Source organism: Phlebotomus papatasi, chromosome 1, assembly GCF_024763615.1.
Source record: "Phlebotomus papatasi isolate M1 chromosome 1, Ppap_2.1, whole genome shotgun sequence".
Lineage (NCBI taxonomy): Eukaryota > Metazoa > Arthropoda > Insecta > Diptera > Psychodidae > Phlebotomus > Phlebotomus papatasi.
In genome coordinates, this window is record NC_077222.1 from 72,008,865 (window position 1) to 72,030,787 (window position 21,923).

The window sequence follows — 21,923 nt, forward strand, 5'->3', positions numbered from 1 at the left end:
ATTTTTGCACGAGCGCTATGGTTGTAAATTTTGTGTATTGGAAATGTTGTGTATTGGCAAAGTTGTGTATTTTCAATTTTATAAAATGGCTTCCTGTCTATAATTTTGATTGTAGAGCAATTTTGTTCGGTTTATTTGTATTATCTGTGATATGTCTCGGTATTAAACTAAGAAAAAAAAGAAAAAAAAGAATAAAAAAAGGAAAAAAATAAGAGAGAGTCTGAGACTTGAACCCATAATCTTTGCGTTGATGGTCTCGTGTTTTCTGCCTGCGCTACCGACTTGCTTACTTCTCTTCAGCAAATGGCCAAGAGTTGCATCGTCAATTTTTCTAATTTACATGATGCTTCCTCTGTTTTCTGTTATTACATAATTATTCCTAATTTTTCACGACTGAGGCACATTTTAAGAATCCAATGAATGATTCCAGAAGACAATTAGGCAGTTAAAAATGCAAAATCTATCTGAAATCTTAGAAAAATTGCAATAGTAAACAATGGAATTTTGACAGTTCTCACACAAATTTTCCAATACACAAATTTCCTTACACAATACATAATTTTACTGGCATTATGTTAGTATCGTACCACCATTATGATAGTAATTTTACAATTTACAACCATATTGCTTGTGAATTTACACAACTTTTCAAATACACAACTTTATTTCTCACACAATTTTTTACTGTGTGTAATAACTATTATCACGACTGCAAGCGAAGGTCACTTGCTGGAGGCAAGGGAAAATTTTCAGTGTTATGGTAAATTATTCTATACATTATCATCCGTAGAATTTCGTCCCTTTCAGGATTTTGACTTTCGGGGTTTTGGCTTTCGGTCTTTTGGCTTTCTGGATTTCGACACATTCTAAATTTTGGTTTTCGGGATTTCGACCCATTTAGGATTTTGGTTTTCGGGATTTTGGCGTTCGGTACACAGGTTTTCGGGTTTTTTTTGCTCGTTATTTTGACGTTCGGGGTTTTGGCTTTGGATATTGGCTTTCGGGATTTTCACTTTTCGGAATTTGACTTTTCGAGATATTAGCTTTCGGGATTTTAACTTTTCCAGATTTTGGTTTTCGGAATTTCAACTCAATCGTGGAATTTTGGAAACTCAATTCTGGATTTCGATCCATTCGGAATTTTATCTCTTCAGGATTTTAGCTTTTCGGGATTTTGGTTTTCGCAATTTTGGCTTTCAGAAATTAGGGCGGCAGCGATTCTGCATAATAACAAATTTGAAATTTATTATTTCATGAATATGGCGATAAATGGTAAATCCACTCTATAACCATCCACTACTACTACTAATAATAGTAATATATTTTATTCACAAAAATAGGGTCATCCCTTATACATTTGTGAAATAAATTAAAAAAAAAAGAACAAAATGAGAAAAAAATAAAGAAAGAAGAAGTTAGCAAATTCAGGAGTTTAAATTTAAGTATATTCGTAAAGAAAAAATGTAAAGAAAAATAAAAGAAAAAGAAAGTAAAAAAAAGAAAAGAATAATTAGCCATTACATCTATTTAGATTAATAAAATTATTTATAATATCAATAAATTATCCTTCGTTTAAGCATTTTTATTATAGAACCGCTTCAATTCGTCAAAGGAACTATGTAAATTTCATTGAAAGAATACAAATTTCTGTAAATACCAAAATACTCAACGATAATTGCCTTACGCAATTTAATAGACAGGAGTTTTTTCAAATGATTTACGTGAGGATCTCATAAGAATTTTCACGCGTGCAGAGTGACGCAGATTTGACCATTTTTCCCATAAGAATGTATGAGTCGTTTGGCTACAATTAGAGCCGACAAACATGTGATTCCTTCAGTAAAGACTTTTTCTCACTCCTCTCACTCTCTTTTCACGTTTCCTGTGTGAAAATCTCACACAAGAGCTGGTGATTTTGTCGAGAGATCCATCCGACAACGACCTCTTGAGAAGCTTCAACTGTAATCTTCTCCTGGCAATTGATCAATTTACCACAGTTAAATGAGAATTATTTATTTTCTGACACACTTTAAAGGGATACATATGTAATACATTGTGTTATCTGTCGCATCAGGAATTCAATTAAAATCACATTCATACGTATCAAGTCTCAACGACTCAAATTTCACCAAAGATTCTCTGTCATTAATTTACGACAATTGTAAATTTCCGTCCTAGAAATAGAATCATTTGGTGGATGAAATTTTTCACACCACTTTTCCACTCTTTTTTTGGTTTAATAGATAACATACGACAAGAAAAATATTGGGTGTTTCAATATGAAAAAGTTAGAGAGTGGATATTTTTCAATAGGGGAGTGAGATGAGGATGGTTAGGATGGTTAGAGATGGTATCAAAGCGGCTCAATATAAACGGCGTCGTGTGACGCACTTTCCACGAGGGTCGTGAAGCTATTCCGCATACAAAAATGTGTCTCAACGATGGAATGGGTGGGAAAGCTTAAGTATATACTTGGATTGGGCCACAGACGAAAGCTTTAGAGGAGGGAAAAGTCTTAAGATAATGATTTTGTTATATTTCTCTCTCTAGTATGAGGTCGTGTGACCTTTGCAAGGGCATGCCAAATGTCTATTTCTCTATTCCCTCTATTCTCTCCACCCTTGAATCACTTCTCTTCCCCGAATTTTCTCAAAACACCTTTATTCATGGCTCATGACCTTTCAGGTGCGTTGGCGTATGCAGAGTTGGGAACCATGAACACAAGTTCTGGTGCAGAGGTATGTTTTTTTTTATGCTGATTATAGTAAAAAACTATTTCAGAAATTATAAAAACAGAAAGAATCAAAACCTCGTCGAGGCTTTCGATTTTCTTTGATGTTTATTAATAGTATTTATAATGAAAACAAACAGATACAAAAATATAAATTATTCAAACTACATATGTGTCAAAGCTTCCAGTAGATATATTTTTTTGTTTAATAATTTTAATGATATTTTTCATAATATGATGTTCATAAATCCTTAAAATCATCATTTTTTAAGAGAAATTTTTAAATTTGATTATTGTTCAGATTCCTTAGTAAAAACTAAAACTATTTGGGAAGATGGGACAGTTCTAGGTTCAGTTTTGTATCTGACTTTGAGACTCTTTAAAAAATAATAATAATAATAATAATAATAATAATAATAATGCTGGCACAACATTCCATGAAGGAACAAAGCCAGAATTGATATAACATTTTTTTTAAGATTTTAAAACAGAAAAATAAAGTAGTAACTATGTTACAATTCATTAGGGGGTGTGGGGCACCTTTGAAATTGGGATTTTTACCTATTTTTGAATAAAATTGAGCCTTATCGTGATATAAATAATTTAGGTGCACAGAGAGATTGAGAAGCTAAATTTTACCACGATAAGGCTCAATTTTATTTAAAAATAGGTGAAAAATTCCAATTTCAAAGGTGCCCCACTTCCCCCTAACTACAGAATTACATTACTTTTCCAATACTTGTTTATGATCCAGAAAACATAGGACTTTCTCATATTTTCCTTATTAATTGTTCGATTTTGGTAAATTTGTCCCTAAGTCCCGGCTTATCTGAAATTGTTGAGCAATTTTAACATTTTAATTTGCTGAGTTGAAACTAATTTGAGCAATCGCATTTATGCTATTTTAGCATATTTAAAACATGTTTTGGTGGACCCAGTATTAGTTTATATCAATAAATAAGCGAAAATCTATTAATTCAAATGATTTTTAATGCAAAACAATGCATAGGAACAATTCATCTGAAAATTAAATTGAATTTACAAATTGAAAAAATCCTAGTGTGATAGCACGGTAACTCTGAATAAAAAATCAGTGCATCTCCAAAAAATGAAAGAGTATCTACCGTTATGTTATTGGCACAAAATTTATAATGATTGCACGAGGATAATGCCCTGGACACACATACGACTAAAGTCCAGAGACGACTAAGCTAGTTCATAGCCAAGTCAGTTACTGACACACTACAAATGAGGCTTAGCACCACAAAACATAACTTTCCTGAGTTTTTATGCAGATATTTCTACTGAAATGCACTAATACTCCTCTGAAAATGAAACTATTTGTAAATTCATGTCTCAGTACACGTCCAATGATTATTCTTAATTACAATTAATTGTGAGGTGGAAGCTAACTCGAGACTTAAGACAATTTTAGCTATTCTAGTGAATAATTCTTGTTGTTATACGTGAATTCTCAAGTAAATTTACAAGTAGTTTCATTTTCAAAGGAGTACTAGTGCGTTTCAGTAGAAATATCTGCATAAAAACCCACGAAAGTTATGTTTTGTGAGTGCCGGAAAATGTTAAGCCTCGTTTGTAGTGTGTCAGGAACTGACTTGGCTATGAACGAGCTTAGTCGTCTCTGGACTTTAGTCGTAAGTGTGTCCAGGACATAACAGTTCCTAAAACCCATATGAAAAAGTCGTAAAATTCGAAATTTTTGGAATTTTTCTGACAAATTTTCTATTTGTAACACCAGTAAAATTTTAAATTCAATAAAAATTATTCTTAACACGGCTAGTGATGTGTAAGGTCCTAATTCATATCTGTTATTTATTTATTTAATTACTTATTTTTACCAGTTGATATAGGAAATTTTTTTTTTATTGATCGACGATTTGGTATTTTTGAATACATGGATGAATGTATTTCGGTTCTCTGAACATTTGATTTTGGTCAAAATAGGCCTCAAGGCCTAAGACCTTGGTAAGGGGGGTAGGTAAGGGGGGAAACAAAAAATAAATAAAAATTATTCTAATTTATGGATACCATTTCATGTTATATTTATTTTTGTGGGATCTAAGGCTTAAAAATTATAAAGAATTTGAGAAAAATATACCATTTCTGAATTAAAATGCTCCATCCGTTAGTCTATCACCCTAGGTGCATATATGTAATCTACAATGAAGTAAGTTCCAAAAACATTATTCTGGCTTTTTTTAATATTATGTAGTTTTTGTTTTTGAACCATTCCTCTGAGGAACAAATTTATCATGACCATGCTTTAGTATAGATAACAGTTTAATTTAAGTTTAAACTTTAAGTTTGAAATCTAGATTCCCGAAATACTTAAAAAAAAAGAAAATAAATAAAATTAATAAATAATACGAAATAAAAATGAGTCCTTAAATTATTATTTTTGAAAATAATAATTTATATAAATTATTTTCAAAAATTTAAATTCCTTCAAAATAGTTAAATATATTTAAAATAACAGTAAAAATCAATTTTTAATATTACAAAGTATTTTGCTGAAAATTTTAGATGTCTAAATATTTTGTCCTTTCCATATACTTTCATTAATACTTTAGAATATTCTTGTATTAGATTCAGTTCTTGTTTTGACTTTTAAAACTTTTATAATTAAATGTTATATCTTATTTTAATCTTTTATAACTAAATAAAAATTTAATAATTGCGAATCGTTTTGTAAAATACGAAAAATCGAAGTACTGTGTTTAGTTTAACACAAGAAATTGTTTTTGAGCGAAAACCAGAAGATCTTGCATCTTTTCGAATGTTTAGTAAGTTTAATTTTTTTTATTAAACCTACCAATTTTGCATCGATTATATTGGATGTTTTACTAAAAAGATTTAGTCCAATAATCTCTCATGAAATTTTTAAAAAGCATTTAAAAGAAACTGGCAGAGGGGAAAAGGGAAACTTTTAAAATAGGGCGTTTGTTTCCTACACTGAGAAAATAAAAGAGGCTACGATTAACTTTTTTTCTCATAACTTTAACACTTTTTAGGTTTTATAATATATCAACATTTTTTAATGCTAATTTTGCACCTTTTTAAGGGTAAAATTAATATTAAAAACGGTAACTTTAACCCCTAATACACCTATAAAGCATAATATTTACACCGATTTCGGATCAATAAAGCAGGGTAAAATTAATATTTCCGGAATTCTATTTTAACTTTTTCGGATTTCTCTCAGTCAGTGTATATATTCCTAAAAAAAACTGAGCTTTATCGTAATCTAATTAGGCTTCAGAATTAGCTTTGTGAAGCTACATTATTACTAGAGTAAATCCCAGTTTCATTGAATTTTAATTTTAAAATACAACTTATTTTACTATGAATTCCAATATATTATAGTTGGCAAAACCGATAAAATATATATACAAATACGGAATGAAATGCATTGATATAATTTCTGAAATTGTTTTTATATAGACCCAATATAAAAGTAGCCATAATAATTAAATTTTTAATCTACAGTGGGCATACTTCATGGATGCATTTGGGGCACCACCAGCTTTTTTGTTCTCTTGGGTCAGCACTTTGGTGCTGAAACCCTCTCAAATGGCAATAATCTGTCTATCTTTTGCCCAGTATGCCGTCGAAGCGTTCGTTTCAGAGTGTGATCCACCGCTGGCCGTCGTGAAGATGGTAGCCATCCTGGCAATAGGTAATTGATCATTTCAACTTATCTAGGGACTTCATAAGCATTGTACTAAATCAAATAATTTTTAGTGTGCATCCTGTTCGTAAATTGCTACAGTGTAAATCTAGGAATGGCAGTGCAGAACATCTTTACGGCAGCTAAGCTTGTGGCGGTGCTTATTGTAATCTTGGGAGGTGGTTACAAATTGTTCCAGGGCAACACGCAACATCTGCAAAATGCATTTACAGGCCCAACACCATCATTCGGTGTAATTGCTACGGCATTCTACACCGGTCTCTGGGCCTATGATGGTTGGAATAATCTCAACTATGTAACAGAGGAAATTCAGAATCCCAGCAAGTAAGTCCTTTGGTGAAAGCTGAAAAATGGCTATTTTTCAGCTGAAATGCCATATGGATGTCTTATATTTTTTATTGCAGGAACTTGCCACGGTCGATTATCATTGGAATTCCTCTTGTGACTCTCTGCTATGCCCTTATAAACGTCTCCTACTTGGCGGCTATGTCAGCCTCTGAAATGATTGAATCTGAGGCGGTGGCTGTGACCTTTGGGAATCGTATTCTGGGGGCTTTCGCGTGGCTCATGCCGCTAAGTGTGACGATCAGTACATTTGGCAGTGCAAATGGTACCCTGTTTGCTGCCGGACGGTAAATATGATCATTTGCGCCTCCGCCAATGTGACCAATTTCTAATTTCTAGTCTCCACTCTGTGTCTTCAGTCTGTGCTTTGCTGCTAGTCGCGAGGGACACCTCCTGGATATTCTCTCCTATGTCCATGTACGCCGTCTGACTCCAGCTCCTGGTCTCATATTCCACGTAAGAATTAGTGAGATTTATGAGGTGTATGAGATTTCATAGGGATTACTTTCATTATACTTTGCAGTCCCTAATTGCGGCGGCCATGGTCATTTATGGAACCATCGACACCCTCATTGATTTCTTCAGCTTCACGGCCTGGATCTTCTATGGTGGTGCTATGTTGGCCTTAATTGTGATGCGCTACACCAAACCCAACTATCCCAGGCCCTATAAGGTCAGCAATAACATTCTTTACCAGAACTCCTCTTTACTTTTTCAAATTTCTATTGCATATGTAGTATTGAACCTAATGATTAGGCAACACCCAACATTTTTGGTCACGCCCCACGCCCCATTGAGACGTTACAAATTATTAATTTTCTCAATTATTTATAGAGACAGGGGCATGATTTTTCCTGTGTTTCCCATATGTTTCTAGCGTGCCGAAAAAACATTTGAGTTTATTAGCTGATTTCTGTCATTATAGAATGAATTAGAAAATAATACAAGTACAAAATAAAAGCCAATTTAATATAGAATAGGCAACCAAAAACCCCAAATTGGCAACCTACGTAGTTTCGGAGATATCTCGTGAAATTTGTACGAAAACGGGAAAAAATTACACTAAAACTGGTCGCATTTTTTAGAGCTAATGTCACGCCCCTGTATAGAGATATAGAAAATAAATCCAAGAACTTACCTGAAAAGAAAATTTTGAATAGTTACGCCTATTACAAAATAGACCACGCCCTTACAAAACCAATCAATCATTTAGTTAATAATATCGTAAAATTGTAGAGGTTTTCTCTATTTTGTGAAGTGCTCAATTTTCCTTTTAGCCCAAGAAAAAGTGAAAGCTGAGAAAAATTTAGTGTAAACGAAATACAATCAATGCGACTTCAATAGTAGGGAGAAGTGGGGCACATCTGAAAGTGGAGTACCTTTGTAATTGGGATTTTTCACCTATTTTTAAATAAAATTGAGCCTTATCGTGATATGATTTAGCTGCACAAACAGATTGAAAAGCTAAATTACATTTTGATATGGCTCAGTTCCACTTAAACATAGGAGAAAAATCCCAATTTCAAAGGTGCAACACTTTCCCCTATTAAAACGAAAATAACAAAAGAATTATTAACTACATAAAAAAATATTTCGTATTGTGATTAAATATTTTTAGTTTTTATGAAAATTTCTTAAATTTCGGAAAAATTACCTTAACACTAAAAAGACTGAAGAAGTATTTTATACCTCTTTCTGTTTTTATACATGCATATCGACGGCTCAGAATAAGACTCGAACAACTCAAATTTATTCAAAATTCTTTTTTTACATTTTGGGTACTATAACTTGACATTCTTCACCTTCTGAGATTAAAGCCGCCCGGTTTAATGGAGTTTATCCGAAAAACGGGCTTTCATGAACCACCTTGCCCTTAGGGGGAAGTGGGGCACCTTTGAAATTGGAATTTTTCACCAATTTTTAAATAAAATTGAGCCTTATCGTGATAAAATTTAGCTTCTCAATCTCTTTGTGCACCTAAATTATATCGCGATAAGGCTCAATTTTATTCAAAAATAGGTTAAAAATCCCAAATTCAAAGGTTCCCCACTTTCAAAGGTACCCCACTTCCTCCTAACTGTGATTAATTTAATTGGGGATGCATAATGGGCCCAAAAGGAGGCCTGGGTGAATCGGTTACGCAAGGAACCGCCCCGACTGTAACCTAATCTAATTTTCTTCACCTTTTTTCTGCATATTTGTAGCAAAAAATATTTATTTTCAAAGTTTTAGGCTTTTAAATCTTTAAGCTCTTATGCTAAATGATGTAAAATCTCCGTTTAAAATCGCTCTTCTGTAAAGTTTCTTATTTACGAGTTATCCGAATCTTATTCTAAGCCATCGATGTGTGAATAGAAACTATTGTACTTTATTTTTCTATTAAAAGAAAATTGAAAAATAGTGAAACAAGTTTTTGTTAGTCCTTTAAGTCTTAGGTTTAAGTGAGAATAAAACCAGTCGCTTTTAGTTAGTTATGAACATTTATAATCTTATTTTAATTTTTTTTACTAAAGAATCATCATGGAAATTTTGAAAACGTAGTCTGATATCTTTTATTTCCGAATATGATTTAGAAATTATGTAAGCAATATAAGTGGACATCATAATAGGAAAACACATTTGAACTATTCCTAATAATTCTTTTTCAAGGATAAAGTAAAAAGAGACTCTTAAGAACGTATGTATCAATCGATTGAGATAAATGTGGGTTCCTTGGAAAGGTCTTAGAATTCCTGATAGATCTAAACCTATTTTAATGGAATATAAACCAGTTGCAATTGTAAAAAGATAATTTATATCCGAACTGGAGTATAAGTGGCCCCTACTTTTTGTCAAAATGAATTATTTTCACAAGATTTACACACACATGTGCAAGTGATTTACTTGAAAACGAACTGTTTTCACGAAATTTAAAAGCAATAACAAAAATCTTTACAGAAAGCTAAAACTGCTGAGTGAAGATTAGGTTTACCTCACGGTAACCCTTTAACGACGAGACACTTTTTACGGACTGAAACAACAATAAAAATTAAACTGAGAAACATAATCAACGATAAATCTTAAATCTAACCTTGGAAAGTCCAACAGAATCTGATTCGGTATATTTTGTGCTTCTATGAACAATAGGGACAAAAATAGCCCAAAAATTTAAGTAATTTTTCTGACAATACCAATTAATAATATTTTTCGCTTTAATGAAAAATATTACGTATGAGTATTCTAGTTTTTATTGTCAAAAGGGTTTTGCTTGAAAAAATTGGAAGTATAAAAAATAAATAAAATCAATTATGAATTTGAGAATTTGAAAATTCGCCATTTTTTTGCTTAAATATTTACTACATAGCCAATAGCTAGAGACTTGCAAAAAATATTCTAGATTCCTTCAACCTTATACTTTACAATTATGTACAAACAATTTTATTAATCTAGACTAGAAAAATTTTTCTCTTGGGACTTAGGATCAAACTCATGAGATCAAACATTTCGCAAAGCTCAGACACTTTGTCACCTCTTTTTGAACATGGTAAACATTTCTTTAAAGTTTTTATTCTGGCCAAATCTATTTTATTTATAATAAAGATTAACCCTTTAACGACGAGACAGTTTTCGCGGACCGAAAATCAGCAATAAAAATGAAACCGATAAACAAAATCAGTAAAAATCAGTTAAAAAAAATTGGAAGTATAAAAAATAATTAAATCAATTTTCACTATGAAAATTTAAAAATTCGTCACTTTTGAGCTTAAAAATTTACTATATATAACAAATACTTAGAGACTTGCAAAAAATATCCTAGATTCCTTCAACCGTCTATTTTGCAAAAACGTACAAACATAAAGAAAAAATAACTTTAGGTAGTCAGGAAAAATTATTTTCTTTATGGGACACCGTTGTTCCAATCGTCCTTAAAGGGTTAAATATTTGCTTTGTATTCATTTTCCCTTATTAATTATTAATTCCCTTATTAATTAATTATGGGAAGCTGGGGCACCACCAAAAATGGGGTAGCAGTGAACAGTGATTTTTATTTCCAAACTACTTGGACTATGACGAACATTTCTTGAGTAGACGTGGACAAGTATCCCTATAGTGTCTATAATTATTCTATGAATTCATAAGATCTCGTCCTCTGAAGTCTAATATCTTAATTTAAAAATCGCAGTAGGGGAAAGTACTCTCCCTTCGAACGTTCATGCCTTCGAATAATGTGAATTTTCTTTTACTTTCCCTAAGAAACTTGCATACAATTATCACGTAATTATCAATAATTGATAAGCTATCTAATATTTAATAGAAATATTTAAGTCTCTTAGGAGAAATGAAAGAAAATTCACATTATTCGAAGGCATGAACGTTCGAAGGGGAGTACTTTCCCCTATTCGGTAATGTCCTGGTTTCCCCTAGTTGTCTTAAACTACTTTCTCGTTTATTATCATCCTTAACTAGCACATTATAGAAGCGTAGAAGCCTCTAACGCTTAATAACCAACAGGTCCGAGGAACACTGTTGATCTTGCCTTACTAATACCTAAAAAAGGGCCTAGTCTAGCCTCTCATGTAAAGGCCCAAATAGACCCAGGCTGATCCTCGAGAGTATTTAGCTTTTAAAATTCGATAATAAAGGATTAGGTAAAGGAAATTTACGCAAAGAACCTCTAATTGATGATCCTAAGCCCTAAGTAAATGACTGCAGTTTGGGATAAATCTTTATTGGTCAATTTTACAGACTAAATATTCTCGAGGATCAGCCTGACTCTATTTTTGCCCCTAAGGTTGGAGCAGCTTCCTTACATTTTTGCCCGTTCTTTGTCATGCTTTTTTTTCAAAAAGAAATCACTATAATAGCCTCCCCTTCTACCTCCAACTAAATTTGTAATTTATCCCGCCTACTGTAATTCTTTGGTAGGAGGCGTGGTTTAATTTTTCCCATTTTGAATCACATTAGGGCGTGACCTATAATCCCTGAAATTATTTTTAATAGGACTTTTTTGCAAAACAAAGTAACGAACTTAAGAAAGAAACATATAATTCAAAAATTTAAATAACAATTAATGGATTTTTTAATTTACTCATTCAGGTGCCACTTATCATTCCATTGTTGGTTCTGGTGATCTCGGCGTATTTGGTGGTAGGCCCAATTGTGGATAAACCTCAAATCGAGTACCTGTACGCAGTGGGTTTCATTTTGGCTGGACTGATTGTTTATGTGCCGTTTGTCTACTATGGTATCCAAATTAGATTCATGGGTAAGATTTCTTCCAACCACATCAATCCCTTAATAAAAAATTCAGGAATCTCAAGAGAATCTCCTCTTTTCTTGCAGACAAAGTCACAATATTCTTTCAAATGCTCCTCGAAGTGGTTCCCACATCTACAATGGCCATGTTCGATTGAGCGTGGAAAAGAACCCGAAGGGGGTAGATTTATTGTGCCCGAGTGTGCACAGTATTTTTGCTTATATTATTACAAGAAGAAACCAAAAATACACACTGTAGTCTTGTATCCTCTTAAATGTTTTACCCAAGAGCAACTCACAAGGAAAATTAATGAGGCAGAACAAAAAAGAAAACACCGAAATAATGTGCATTTGTCGGTGTGTGGCTCAAATAAAATGCTTAAAAAAAACAATGATGTACTTTAGTAATTAAATGTAATATTGGAGACTTAATTGAAACTGAAAAGTATAGATTTTGAAAAAGATTGTGGCAATAAGTTTGTAATATCGAGGGATGGGGAAGAAGAAGCTATATCAGTGTTATCTTTCTATTGGCCCGACAAATTATAGTTTTAGCTTCTGTGCCAAAAAAAAAAACAGAAAAGAAAAATTTAATTCAAATTGTCAAGTACATTAATATTATATCATCAAAGGTGAGATTTCTAGATTCAAGAGTTTATTTGTTTGTTTGATAATTGAGAACCATTGTGAGAGTTTTATGTATAGAAGAAAGAAAAAAAAGAAGTATCTTGTTGGGAATTGATAAAAAAAATCAGACAAATGTGACTCTTCTCAAAGAACAAAAATTTTATATATAATAAAAAAAACACATTATTTTTGTGTACCACAAATTGAGAAATAAATCTATATTATTAGAATAGAAATTATAAATAGAAATTATATTTAATCGCACTTTTGCTCAGCTTCTCTTCCTCTTTTTAGCTGCTGCTTCTGGGATTTTTTTGTCCACCGTAGATATTTTTCCATATTCCCTGAGAACTTCCACATCATCCTTCCGTTTCCTGCGACCCTTGCTGAATTTTTTGTGATTAAAAATTGCTTCTCCTGTAGATTTTTTGCCCAAAGTTTGAAATGATTCTTGTTCAGCTTTCTCTTCCTTAGCTCGCTTTCGTTCCTCCTGCAGAACCTTGTAGTTTTTGTAACCTCTCTTGGGGGGCTTAGCACCTAATTTTATAGCCATTGCCACCTGAACTTTCTGCTTTTCAACGTCTTCAAAGCCCGATAATCCAAATTTGAGCACCTCATTTCGCGCCTTTCGAATGTCGAACACCTCCTCATCTGCATTATCGATACTTTTCGATACTTCTTTGAGGTTAGGATTTTTGTTTTTCTTTTCACCTCTCACACGTTTTTTCTCCTCAAACACCACCGCTGTGAAATCCGATGAATTCTGACTATGCAAGAGCATTGCCTTTGTTGCGATGATACCCAAAGGATCACCAGAGGACATCCTTTTCAGAGAAATTTAACAAATTCCTGGAGAACTGTCTGCACACAGCTTTTAACCAACAACCGAAACACAACGAAAACGTGCTAAAAGGAGTAAACACATAAGCTGTGTCGACATAAAGAAACACATACGATTTTAGCATAAGGTCATTCGAGTAAAAAAATTATGTAATAAAATTTAACCTTACATTTTTGTACATTAATGAAACTTTTGCGTTACTCGTTGGAAAGTAACAGTCGTAAACAGTAAAATAGTAACATTCAAAATATTCTACATTAGAATTTTTTATGCAAAATAACTTTTTTGATATATATTTTACACGACGTAAGTAATTGGCCAAAAATAGCGAAAATTGTACTAAAGCTATTGCCAAAAATTTAGCGAAAAGCTATTGCTAAAAATACAATTTTTCAATTAGATACCTAAAAAGTACTAAGTACTAGATAGAAACTCTTCTTGGAAAGTACCAGGGACTAATTAATTTTTTGGAGATTTTCCGTATTTAATACATTTAAAAAGAGAAATTAATAAATTATCATATGATATAAGTCATAAAATTTCGTTATATAGAAATGTTTTTCAAAACTTTACTCTGTCTGATGGTTTGCGCAATTTTGTTTGAAGTAGACACTGAGAAAAAAAGAGGGTGCGATTAACATTTTTCCCTCAGAACTTTAACACCTTTAAGGTGTAAAAATATATCAACATTACAGTGCTGTCTCTCTATGCACAGTTTGGATACTTTTTTTGACAGTTCTCTCTCTGAATATGCACTGCACAACTTTTTTTGAAATTCCCAACGGTTTTTTTCTTTCTTTTAATAAATTATAATTTTTTTATTGTTCTAGAATTTCCCGTGTTATTTTAAATATAATATGAGACAGAAAAAATAAAATTAAGAAAATTAAAAACAAGAAAAATTAGTTACCAAGAAAATAATTTTCTTTATTACTTTGTCAAAAAGTAAGCAAATTGATTTTGAATGCAACCGACACAAAAGCTGTGCATATAGAGAGTGTACATATAGAGAGACAGCACTGTATTTTAATCTTAATTTTACACCTTTTTAAGGGTAAAATTAACATGAAAAAAGATACCTTTAACCCATAACACACCTCAAAAGGGTAATATTTATACCGATTTTGGATCAATACTACAGAGTAAAATTAACATTTCCGGAATGTTAGTTTAAATTTTTCGGATTTTTCTCAGTGGAGGCACAAAATAGATTTATGGCTCAAATTTTTGTGAAACAAGGGACTAAATCAGACCTGTGCCTGTGCTTATTAAAAGTCGTGTAGTATCGGAAATTTTATGTTGATAGTTCTAATGGAAATTGCAGATAGACGTGCTGGTAACACTAATCCCGCTTATTCACGATGCCATGATGAATATTTTTGCGCCAAGAAGACATAATAGAAAGATAAACTCTCATAAAAATAAATTGTCTTCTTGATATCTTTGTCGGAAGACAGATAGCTGTTCACTAAACACCCTTTTACTTGAATCTTGCGGAAATATGAAGAAATTTAAATAAAATATCCTTTCAAATGACTAGCTTCCTAAATCGCGCGCAATTTAACTCGAGAGAGGGATTGAGACACAAATAACTCACTTGACAAACGTCTGGCGGTGCTGCGGTTGCAAAAAATCTCTGAAATGCGACAAAATATTTTCTTCTCTATTTTATCCTTATTAGCAGGTCTTGTATCATATCGTAATACGTACTTTAGCATTCCCTATTAATCAAAATAGTGTTGTACAAAAGGGGTTTTCTCAAACCTATCCTGAATTTTGGGACAGCTCAAAAGAATATGAGTCTTCCAGCTCAAAATTTCATCCCAATGTTTTTGTTGTAATATCGACAATTATTCACAATTAACCCAAATAACTGTAATCAACTAAATTATAACAAGGATTTTTTTGTGAAAATGACTTAACTTTAGGGATTAAGCAATTTTCACATTAAAAACCTCTCATTTTCCCTATGTAAATTTTCGCGGCATTTCGAAGAATCCCAACTGGCACCACCAAATTCACTTCGGGTTTTTTTTTAGCTCAGGTCTGGACTAAATCAAGCAATTTGATCCTTTGTCATTCTAATTTCAGGAGAAATTGCGCTTCATTTAAAATTACAAGGAGCTAACCTATAAAAAAATATTTTTTGAAAAGGAAAAATATGTATGTTACGATGTTTACATTGATGTTCATACAAACAGAAATAAAATACAGTAGACTCTCTCAAATTCGGGCATATGGGACCGAAATGTCAGCCGAATTAGACATAAATTCGGGCGACAAACCCGAATTTGACTCATTTGATAATCATAATCAATCTTGAAAAATGACAACAAACTTTTTTCAAATGTAACTGCTGCCCGAATTAAAAAGTAGTCCGATCTTAAAAGAGCCGAATTTGCGAGAGTCTACTGTAAATTGTTTTCGTTCAGTCATTAAATTAATATACAATACGACTCCAATAGAGTCCAACACATTTGATTCTTATATACCTGCAAAATATTAAGTTAATATTTGTTGTAGTTACTATTTCACTCATTCTGATTCTTTTAACAAAAGTTGTTTAAAAGTTTGGCATTAAACCTGGAATTTTACATAATTTTTCATGGTGTTTAAAATTTTTAGGGGTTGACTCTATCAGCGTCGTGCTGTACTTATTTACACAAAGTTGAATCTTTCATGCTGTCTCCTGAAAAATGGTTTAGATTGAGTTGGCCCCTTGTAATTTCCAAGAAGCGATATTATTATCAATAAAGGATAATCATTGGTAATTTTTTAAAAATACGATAATTTTGCATTCCTTTTTTTTTATTGTTTTACTTAAAGAAAATAATTTTATACGTTACGTTCTGCTCGACAATTAGACTATTTTACCATTAAAAACGGCGTATTTATACATGAGTAAATTAAATGCTATGCTGTGTCGGCTTTTGCAATTTTTTTCATATTCTATGTCGATATGTTTGCGGTGCAATTTGACGGCAGTCTTTTAAGTCCAGGAAAAATGTCGGACGAAGGTGGTGTTAATATTTCTCTTCCAAATAAAGTGCTTAGTAAGCAACTAAAGAGGAAAGCCAGTGATTTTCTCAATTCCCGAAAGAATGCTAATAATTTAGTGGATATAATTCAGTGTTTAGAAGTGAGTTTTGTGCGAGAAATTTGTATTTAATTTTGGGTCAACATCCTGCACATTTTTCTTCAATCTCTTTTCCTTTGCCAGAAATCCATTGGTGACCAACAAAATGCCTCACCAATCATACCCAGTGTCTTGGCACTGGAGACAATATTTACTGAACTCCTGAAAAATCGGGCTATGGTGATTGAAGTACAGCCCCTGAAACCAAAAGGTGAGTGGTGAAAAAAATATCTGCAACGCAGTATTTTTTCGAGCAGCCATTTTTTTGTCTCCCATCTGATGAACCCTCTTCGTCAAAGCTGAGTAATTTTTGTCTCACACGTATAACCAGAAAATTCTCCGGAGACACAGTATCGTGAATGGCTGCAGGATCGCTATGGGGAGGCCTATCAATTCATCCTCAAGTGCTTTTGCGTGGACAAAACATCCGATTCAATTCAGGCTCTTGCCACAGCAATGAATCTCTTAGCCCTTGAGGGACAATTTCCCATAGACTACGTCACAGATGCATCATACTACTTTCCCTGCTCAAAGCTCCGAAGTATTCTGCAGTGTCTTCTGTCGGCGGACAAGGCAAATGATCATCTGATCAGTCGTTTTCAGGAGTTTACGGCCTACCACGATATCCTTCAGCACTCGTGGAAGTTCCTCCCAGGTCTCACACCCCGCGGTCAAATTCCCAGTGAGACCTACGTCGGCAACTACTTAAACCTCATTAATGCGATGCCAATTAAAAGTGCAGAACAAGAGCAAATTCACCTTCTCTGTGATAATAATTCAGGTAAAGAATGAATAATTGCAATTTCTTTTTATCAGGATTCTAATAGTTCTTATCCTCCTCATCCTTTGCTGCAGACAAAGGCAAAGTGACATTCGACTATCAAGCTATTCGAAGGAATATTAACAAATCCTGGGCTTGTGTCATGCACTGGCAACATACAGAAGCCACTCATCAGAAAGTTCTGATGGTGCTTCTAGAACGGGTATTACCTCATCTGGACAAACCATTGGCTCTTACAGATTTCCTCATGGACTCCCTCGATGCAGGTAAGATTAAGCTAATAATCTAACACCTTCGTCGCTTTTGAGAGGCTGGGTATCCATAAAAAAATTTTTTTAAACTAATTTCGAATTATGAAAAACAAATTTTCATCCAAATTCAGGACATTCAAATCTGAGAAAGCTTGCAGACACCTAACTAAATCTTGAAAAAACCTTTCAAAGGTACTTCCGGAGAAAAGGATTTTTAAAGTTAACAGGGGTTGTCCTAATTCATCAGAATTTGGAAACCTTAAAATCAAGTATTTTTATTTTATAACTCTTTATGAGATCTTTGTAATCCCAACTTGCATATATATTATGTAAGTTTCCCGGAAACCTGAAAGAAATTTCTGAATTTCACTCCTAAGTTGTTTTTAGATTGGAAATAGGGTAGTGTGCTAAATTTCGGCCAGCTTCTAATTTCGGCCACTTTGAGTGTAATTTCGGCCACTTTGAGTGAATTTCAGCCATGCAAATAAATTAATTAAAATTATCTATGTAATCTTAGAATAGTCAATGAATTCATTTTGTTTTTAATACATTTATATGGCCCACAAGCCCTGAGATCTTCCGTGTAATTTGCCTCGAAGACCAGAAGAGTAGCATCTCAAATTTACGCGCAGATTCCCGTAGCTATTTGTCCTTCTTGAACTCTTTCAATACCTTTTCCACATCATCTTTTCCATAGAAGCGATGTTTTTTTTTCTCTGGACATTGTAGAACTCAGAAATTGAAAAAAAAACACAAAATGAATAAGAAATTTAGGAAAGCAAAAAATGTTGCCGGAATAGGCAACACTACCTCACCGGAGAGACGCTCACAAAGTATATACCTTTTTACGCGAAATACAGGATCCAGCTGGGAAATTTCACCCGAAATTTAAAGACTGATTCAGTACTAAAATAAGCAAAAACATTTTTTAATGAAAACTAATCAATTTTCATGAAAAACACCGAAGGAAAACCTTTTGCACTTCACCACAAATCGTAAGACTGCTAGAAACACAATCGATCTGTCACATTTTTTTGTAATTTCCACACTGAGTTTTTACAACGCAATTTAAATTAAAATTATACCTAAAATTTAACGGTCTTTGTGTTAATACACCCTAAAATGAATAAATATTTAAAAGCAAAATGGGTTCATTTACTATTCGAACATAGCATACATAATTTTAATTAATTTATTTCCATGGCCGAAATTAGAAGCTGGTCGAAATTTGGCACACTTCCCCTACTACCCCGAGATACTTGATTTTGTTCGATTTTTACAACTCACTCTATTTAAATCTTGAGATTTTCTAACATTGTCAGGAGGTCTAGGGGTTCACAAGGGCACGGGATTAGGGGCCTGCACTTTATTATTATTATTACTATGTTTTGAGGTACGCGACAACATAGGCCATATGCGTCCGTTGAGCAACGGATCCGAAATCCTTAAGTGGGCGGCCCTGTGGGCATTCAAGACATCATTCCGTGTGCAATGTGCACTATTTTGTTTTTAATAACTAACTGCTCGTACCCAAATTTCCATGTTCCCCCTCCGCCACCACTTTTCTCAACAATTCTTCGCGTTTCAGACGATTTCTGAGAAGTCGTCACGCTGTTTGCCCGTCCGACTATTGCCAGCCCTTGAAGCCAAACGATTAGAGATATCGACTTGGAACCTGAGGGATTGCTCGAAAACGCGTCGGGCGATTTTTTTCATTGTTGGATATGTTTTAGAGATTACCCAGGCGGACACTTGACCATGTGTGAAAATACCATTCAATCATTCCTAATAACGGTTTTTCAAGGTCAAAGGTTAAAAAAGGCTCTAGAGGGCGCATTTATGAGGCACGTTTGGGCTCGTTAGCAAAGGTAATTTTGGGCAATGTTTTGAATGATTTATAAATCGGTTCAAATCAGTTGAGAACCAGTTATGAACCGATCAGTAATTTTTGTCCGAAAATCAATTTTACTTCTCTGAAAATTATTTTGTGATGTGATTTAAAAGTCTGTTTAAATCGGTTGAGAACCGGTAAACGGTAAATTATCCGAAAGCGCTTTTGAGTTCGAGCACTTCGCAAAGCCTGGTACACTTTGACACTCCTTCTTGTTTTATGATCCTAATCAAATTACGCTGCTCAGTCCAGTCCTTACCAAAAGTCTGATGATTTTTTTTAAATTGTTCAATATATGCATAATAGTTAATATACACTGGCCACACTGGCAGTGATCGCAAACTGGGGGTAGTGTTTTTTATTCTGGCGATTAGGCATTGCTCTCTTTTTGAGAACATCGGGAATATTTATCTTCTTAAGGCTGTTGCACACTTCTTTCATTTTGTATTGCTTCGGAAATGATTTCTAAAAACTCTCCCTGTTTGCCTCTCGTTGTCTCTTTTAAAATATTTACTTTTTTATTAATTTTGGTGGTAGTAACTACTTTTTTTTCTCTGGTGGTCTTCTTTATGAGAACTGAGTCGATTACTGCTAAATTTTATACACTAAATATTCTCGAGTATCAGCCTTAGTCTATTTGGGCCCTATCAAATGGTTTCTTATTTTTAATGTAGGTTCAAGGAAAACCAGTATTAGGAAATACTAGGCTTAACTGTTAGCCAAGACATCCACCATAAGAGCTATTCATATTTCCAGAAATTTCTTGTATTTTCTTTCTAGATTTATTTTTTTTCTTATTTCTTAAATGAAGAATTATCGCAGAGAAATAGGAAACTCAGACAGAGATTTTCCCTCCATAGCGTTATCTGACAATTTATTTTTTTAACCCTATAGTGTGTGTCTTCGCTTACCAGTTTTCTAGTTATCAGAGATTCTTAATGTATTGATGTAATTTAAATTTTAAGCATTGTGCAATTTTTTACAGTGTACTTAATCTTATCGATTGTTTTTTCTTTGCAGGAGGTGCCATCAGTTTACTCGCATTTCAGGGAGTGTTCACGCTAATCCAAGAACACAATCTCACGTATCCATTCATCTATGAAAAACTGTATTCGATGTTTGAGCCAGAAATATTTCATACAAAATTCAAGGCACGCCTATTCTATCTGGCAGATCTATTTCTTAGTTCAACACATCTACCCGAAGCTCTTGTGGCGGCTTTCGTGAAACGCCTGGCACGTCTAACTCTAGTCGCTCCACCCCAAGACATCGTTATATGTCTGTATTTCATTGGGAACCTCATAATTCGCCATCCTGGCCTCAAGCGCCTCATCTGTCATCCACATGGGGGTCAAGTGACACGAGATCCTTTCATCATGGATGAATGTGATCCTACCAAATCCTATGCCATCGATAGCTCACTGTGGGAGATTGCAGCTCTTCAGAATCATGGCATACCGTCGATAGCTACAGCAGCTAAATTCATATCGAATCCACTACCGACAATTGAGTGGGATTTGACACAAGTGCTTGGCGTCACAGAGGATGATGTAAGTATTTTCCGGAGGTGGAATGTGTTTTTTTTTGAATATTTTTTTTTATTGAGATTGTTTCTTTGGTTGCAGCTGTTTGATCAGGCCATTAAGAAGAGCTCAAAAGCTGCTTTTCTCACAATTGACAGGCCAACCTCAATGTTCGTACCGCGAGGCGATAGAACGCAGGAGTTTTGGAAGTTATTTTAACTAGGAACCTATTTTGAAATTTGTTACCCAACTATTTCCTAAAATAAATAATGTAATTTGAACAAAAATATTTATTATTGCAAATGAAGGCTGCCGGAGGGAGGGTTCCAGACGTCTCATAGGATACCGAAAATGGTCAGGATTATCCACTATAGATAGCTTCTGTAGAAAGAACAGTAAGATAAATCGGCTTATGGTTTTCGGGCTTTATAGAAGATAAAAATGTCTAAATCTTGATCATTTATCATTTTAGATCTTTTTCGGTTTTAATTGTAATTTTTTTAGTTTGAACTTCTTATCCAGTTTTTAAGTATTTCGAGTTGTATCGCATTAAAATCTCTTCTACTGTAAGCTAATCTAGTCTTCTGATCTGATAGGCAATAATCAAAGATAGGGAGGGATCAAGGGGGAGATATTAGGGTCGGAAGTGGTGTACAGGTGAAAATAAAGTGCTTTGAAGTCTTTGGAAGTGGGAGTGCTCAAATATAAAGTTTGTTGTCTAATTAGGTATTTTTCAGACTACGTTATTTTACCAGTGAGAATTTCATTAAGTTATACGATTTTTGAAAGTTTTTTTCGTGTGCATATACAGTGCACAGTGTAAGGGTGACGAAAAAGCTTCACTGAAACCTTA

The 21,923-nt window shown here is 33.6% G+C and overlaps 3 protein-coding genes across 5 annotated transcripts in view; 2 read left to right on the top strand and 1 right to left on the bottom strand.

The window, feature by feature from the left end:
- LOC129801071 (b(0,+)-type amino acid transporter 1) overlaps window positions 1–12,883 on the top strand; it is a 27,482-nt gene extending 14,599 nt beyond the window's left edge. For both annotated transcript variants that reach the window (XM_055845838.1, XM_055845833.1), the window contains exons 5-12: window positions 2,686–2,738; window positions 6,239–6,428; window positions 6,494–6,764; window positions 6,845–7,072; window positions 7,145–7,241; window positions 7,309–7,458; window positions 11,862–12,030; window positions 12,108–12,883. In XM_055845838.1, the coding sequence (XP_055701813.1) occupies window positions 2,686–2,738; window positions 6,239–6,428; window positions 6,494–6,764; window positions 6,845–7,072; window positions 7,145–7,241; window positions 7,309–7,458; window positions 11,862–12,030; window positions 12,108–12,178 (1,229 nt within the window). In that variant the 3' untranslated portion in view covers window positions 12,179–12,883. The remainder of the gene's footprint in view (window positions 1–2,685; window positions 2,739–6,238; window positions 6,429–6,493; window positions 6,765–6,844; window positions 7,073–7,144; window positions 7,242–7,308; window positions 7,459–11,861; window positions 12,031–12,107) is intronic.
- LOC129801438 (uncharacterized protein C1orf131) lies at window positions 12,785–13,565 on the bottom strand. Its single transcript, XM_055846499.1, has one exon. It carries the CDS (start codon window positions 13,468–13,470, stop codon window positions 12,919–12,921), a length of 552 nt encoding a protein of 183 aa, XP_055702474.1. The 5' UTR covers window positions 13,471–13,565; the 3' UTR covers window positions 12,785–12,918.
- A 2,884-nt stretch (window positions 13,566–16,449) lies between these two features.
- Window positions 16,450–21,357, top strand: LOC129801128 (nucleolar complex protein 4 homolog A). Of its 2 annotated transcripts, none has more exons than XM_055845902.1 (6): window positions 16,450–16,627; window positions 16,709–16,835; window positions 16,956–17,405; window positions 17,480–17,671; window positions 20,568–21,097; window positions 21,173–21,357. In XM_055845902.1, exons 1-6 carry the CDS (start codon window positions 16,493–16,495, stop codon window positions 21,287–21,289), a joined length of 1,551 nt encoding a protein of 516 aa, XP_055701877.1. In that variant the 5' UTR covers window positions 16,450–16,492; the 3' UTR covers window positions 21,290–21,357. The 2 variants fall into 2 exon arrangements, with proteins under 2 accessions (XP_055701877.1, XP_055701871.1); XM_055845896.1 differs by having other exon boundaries at window positions 16,464–16,627; window positions 16,956–17,404; window positions 17,476–17,671.
- The last annotated feature ends 566 nt before the right edge of the window (window positions 21,358–21,923 follow it).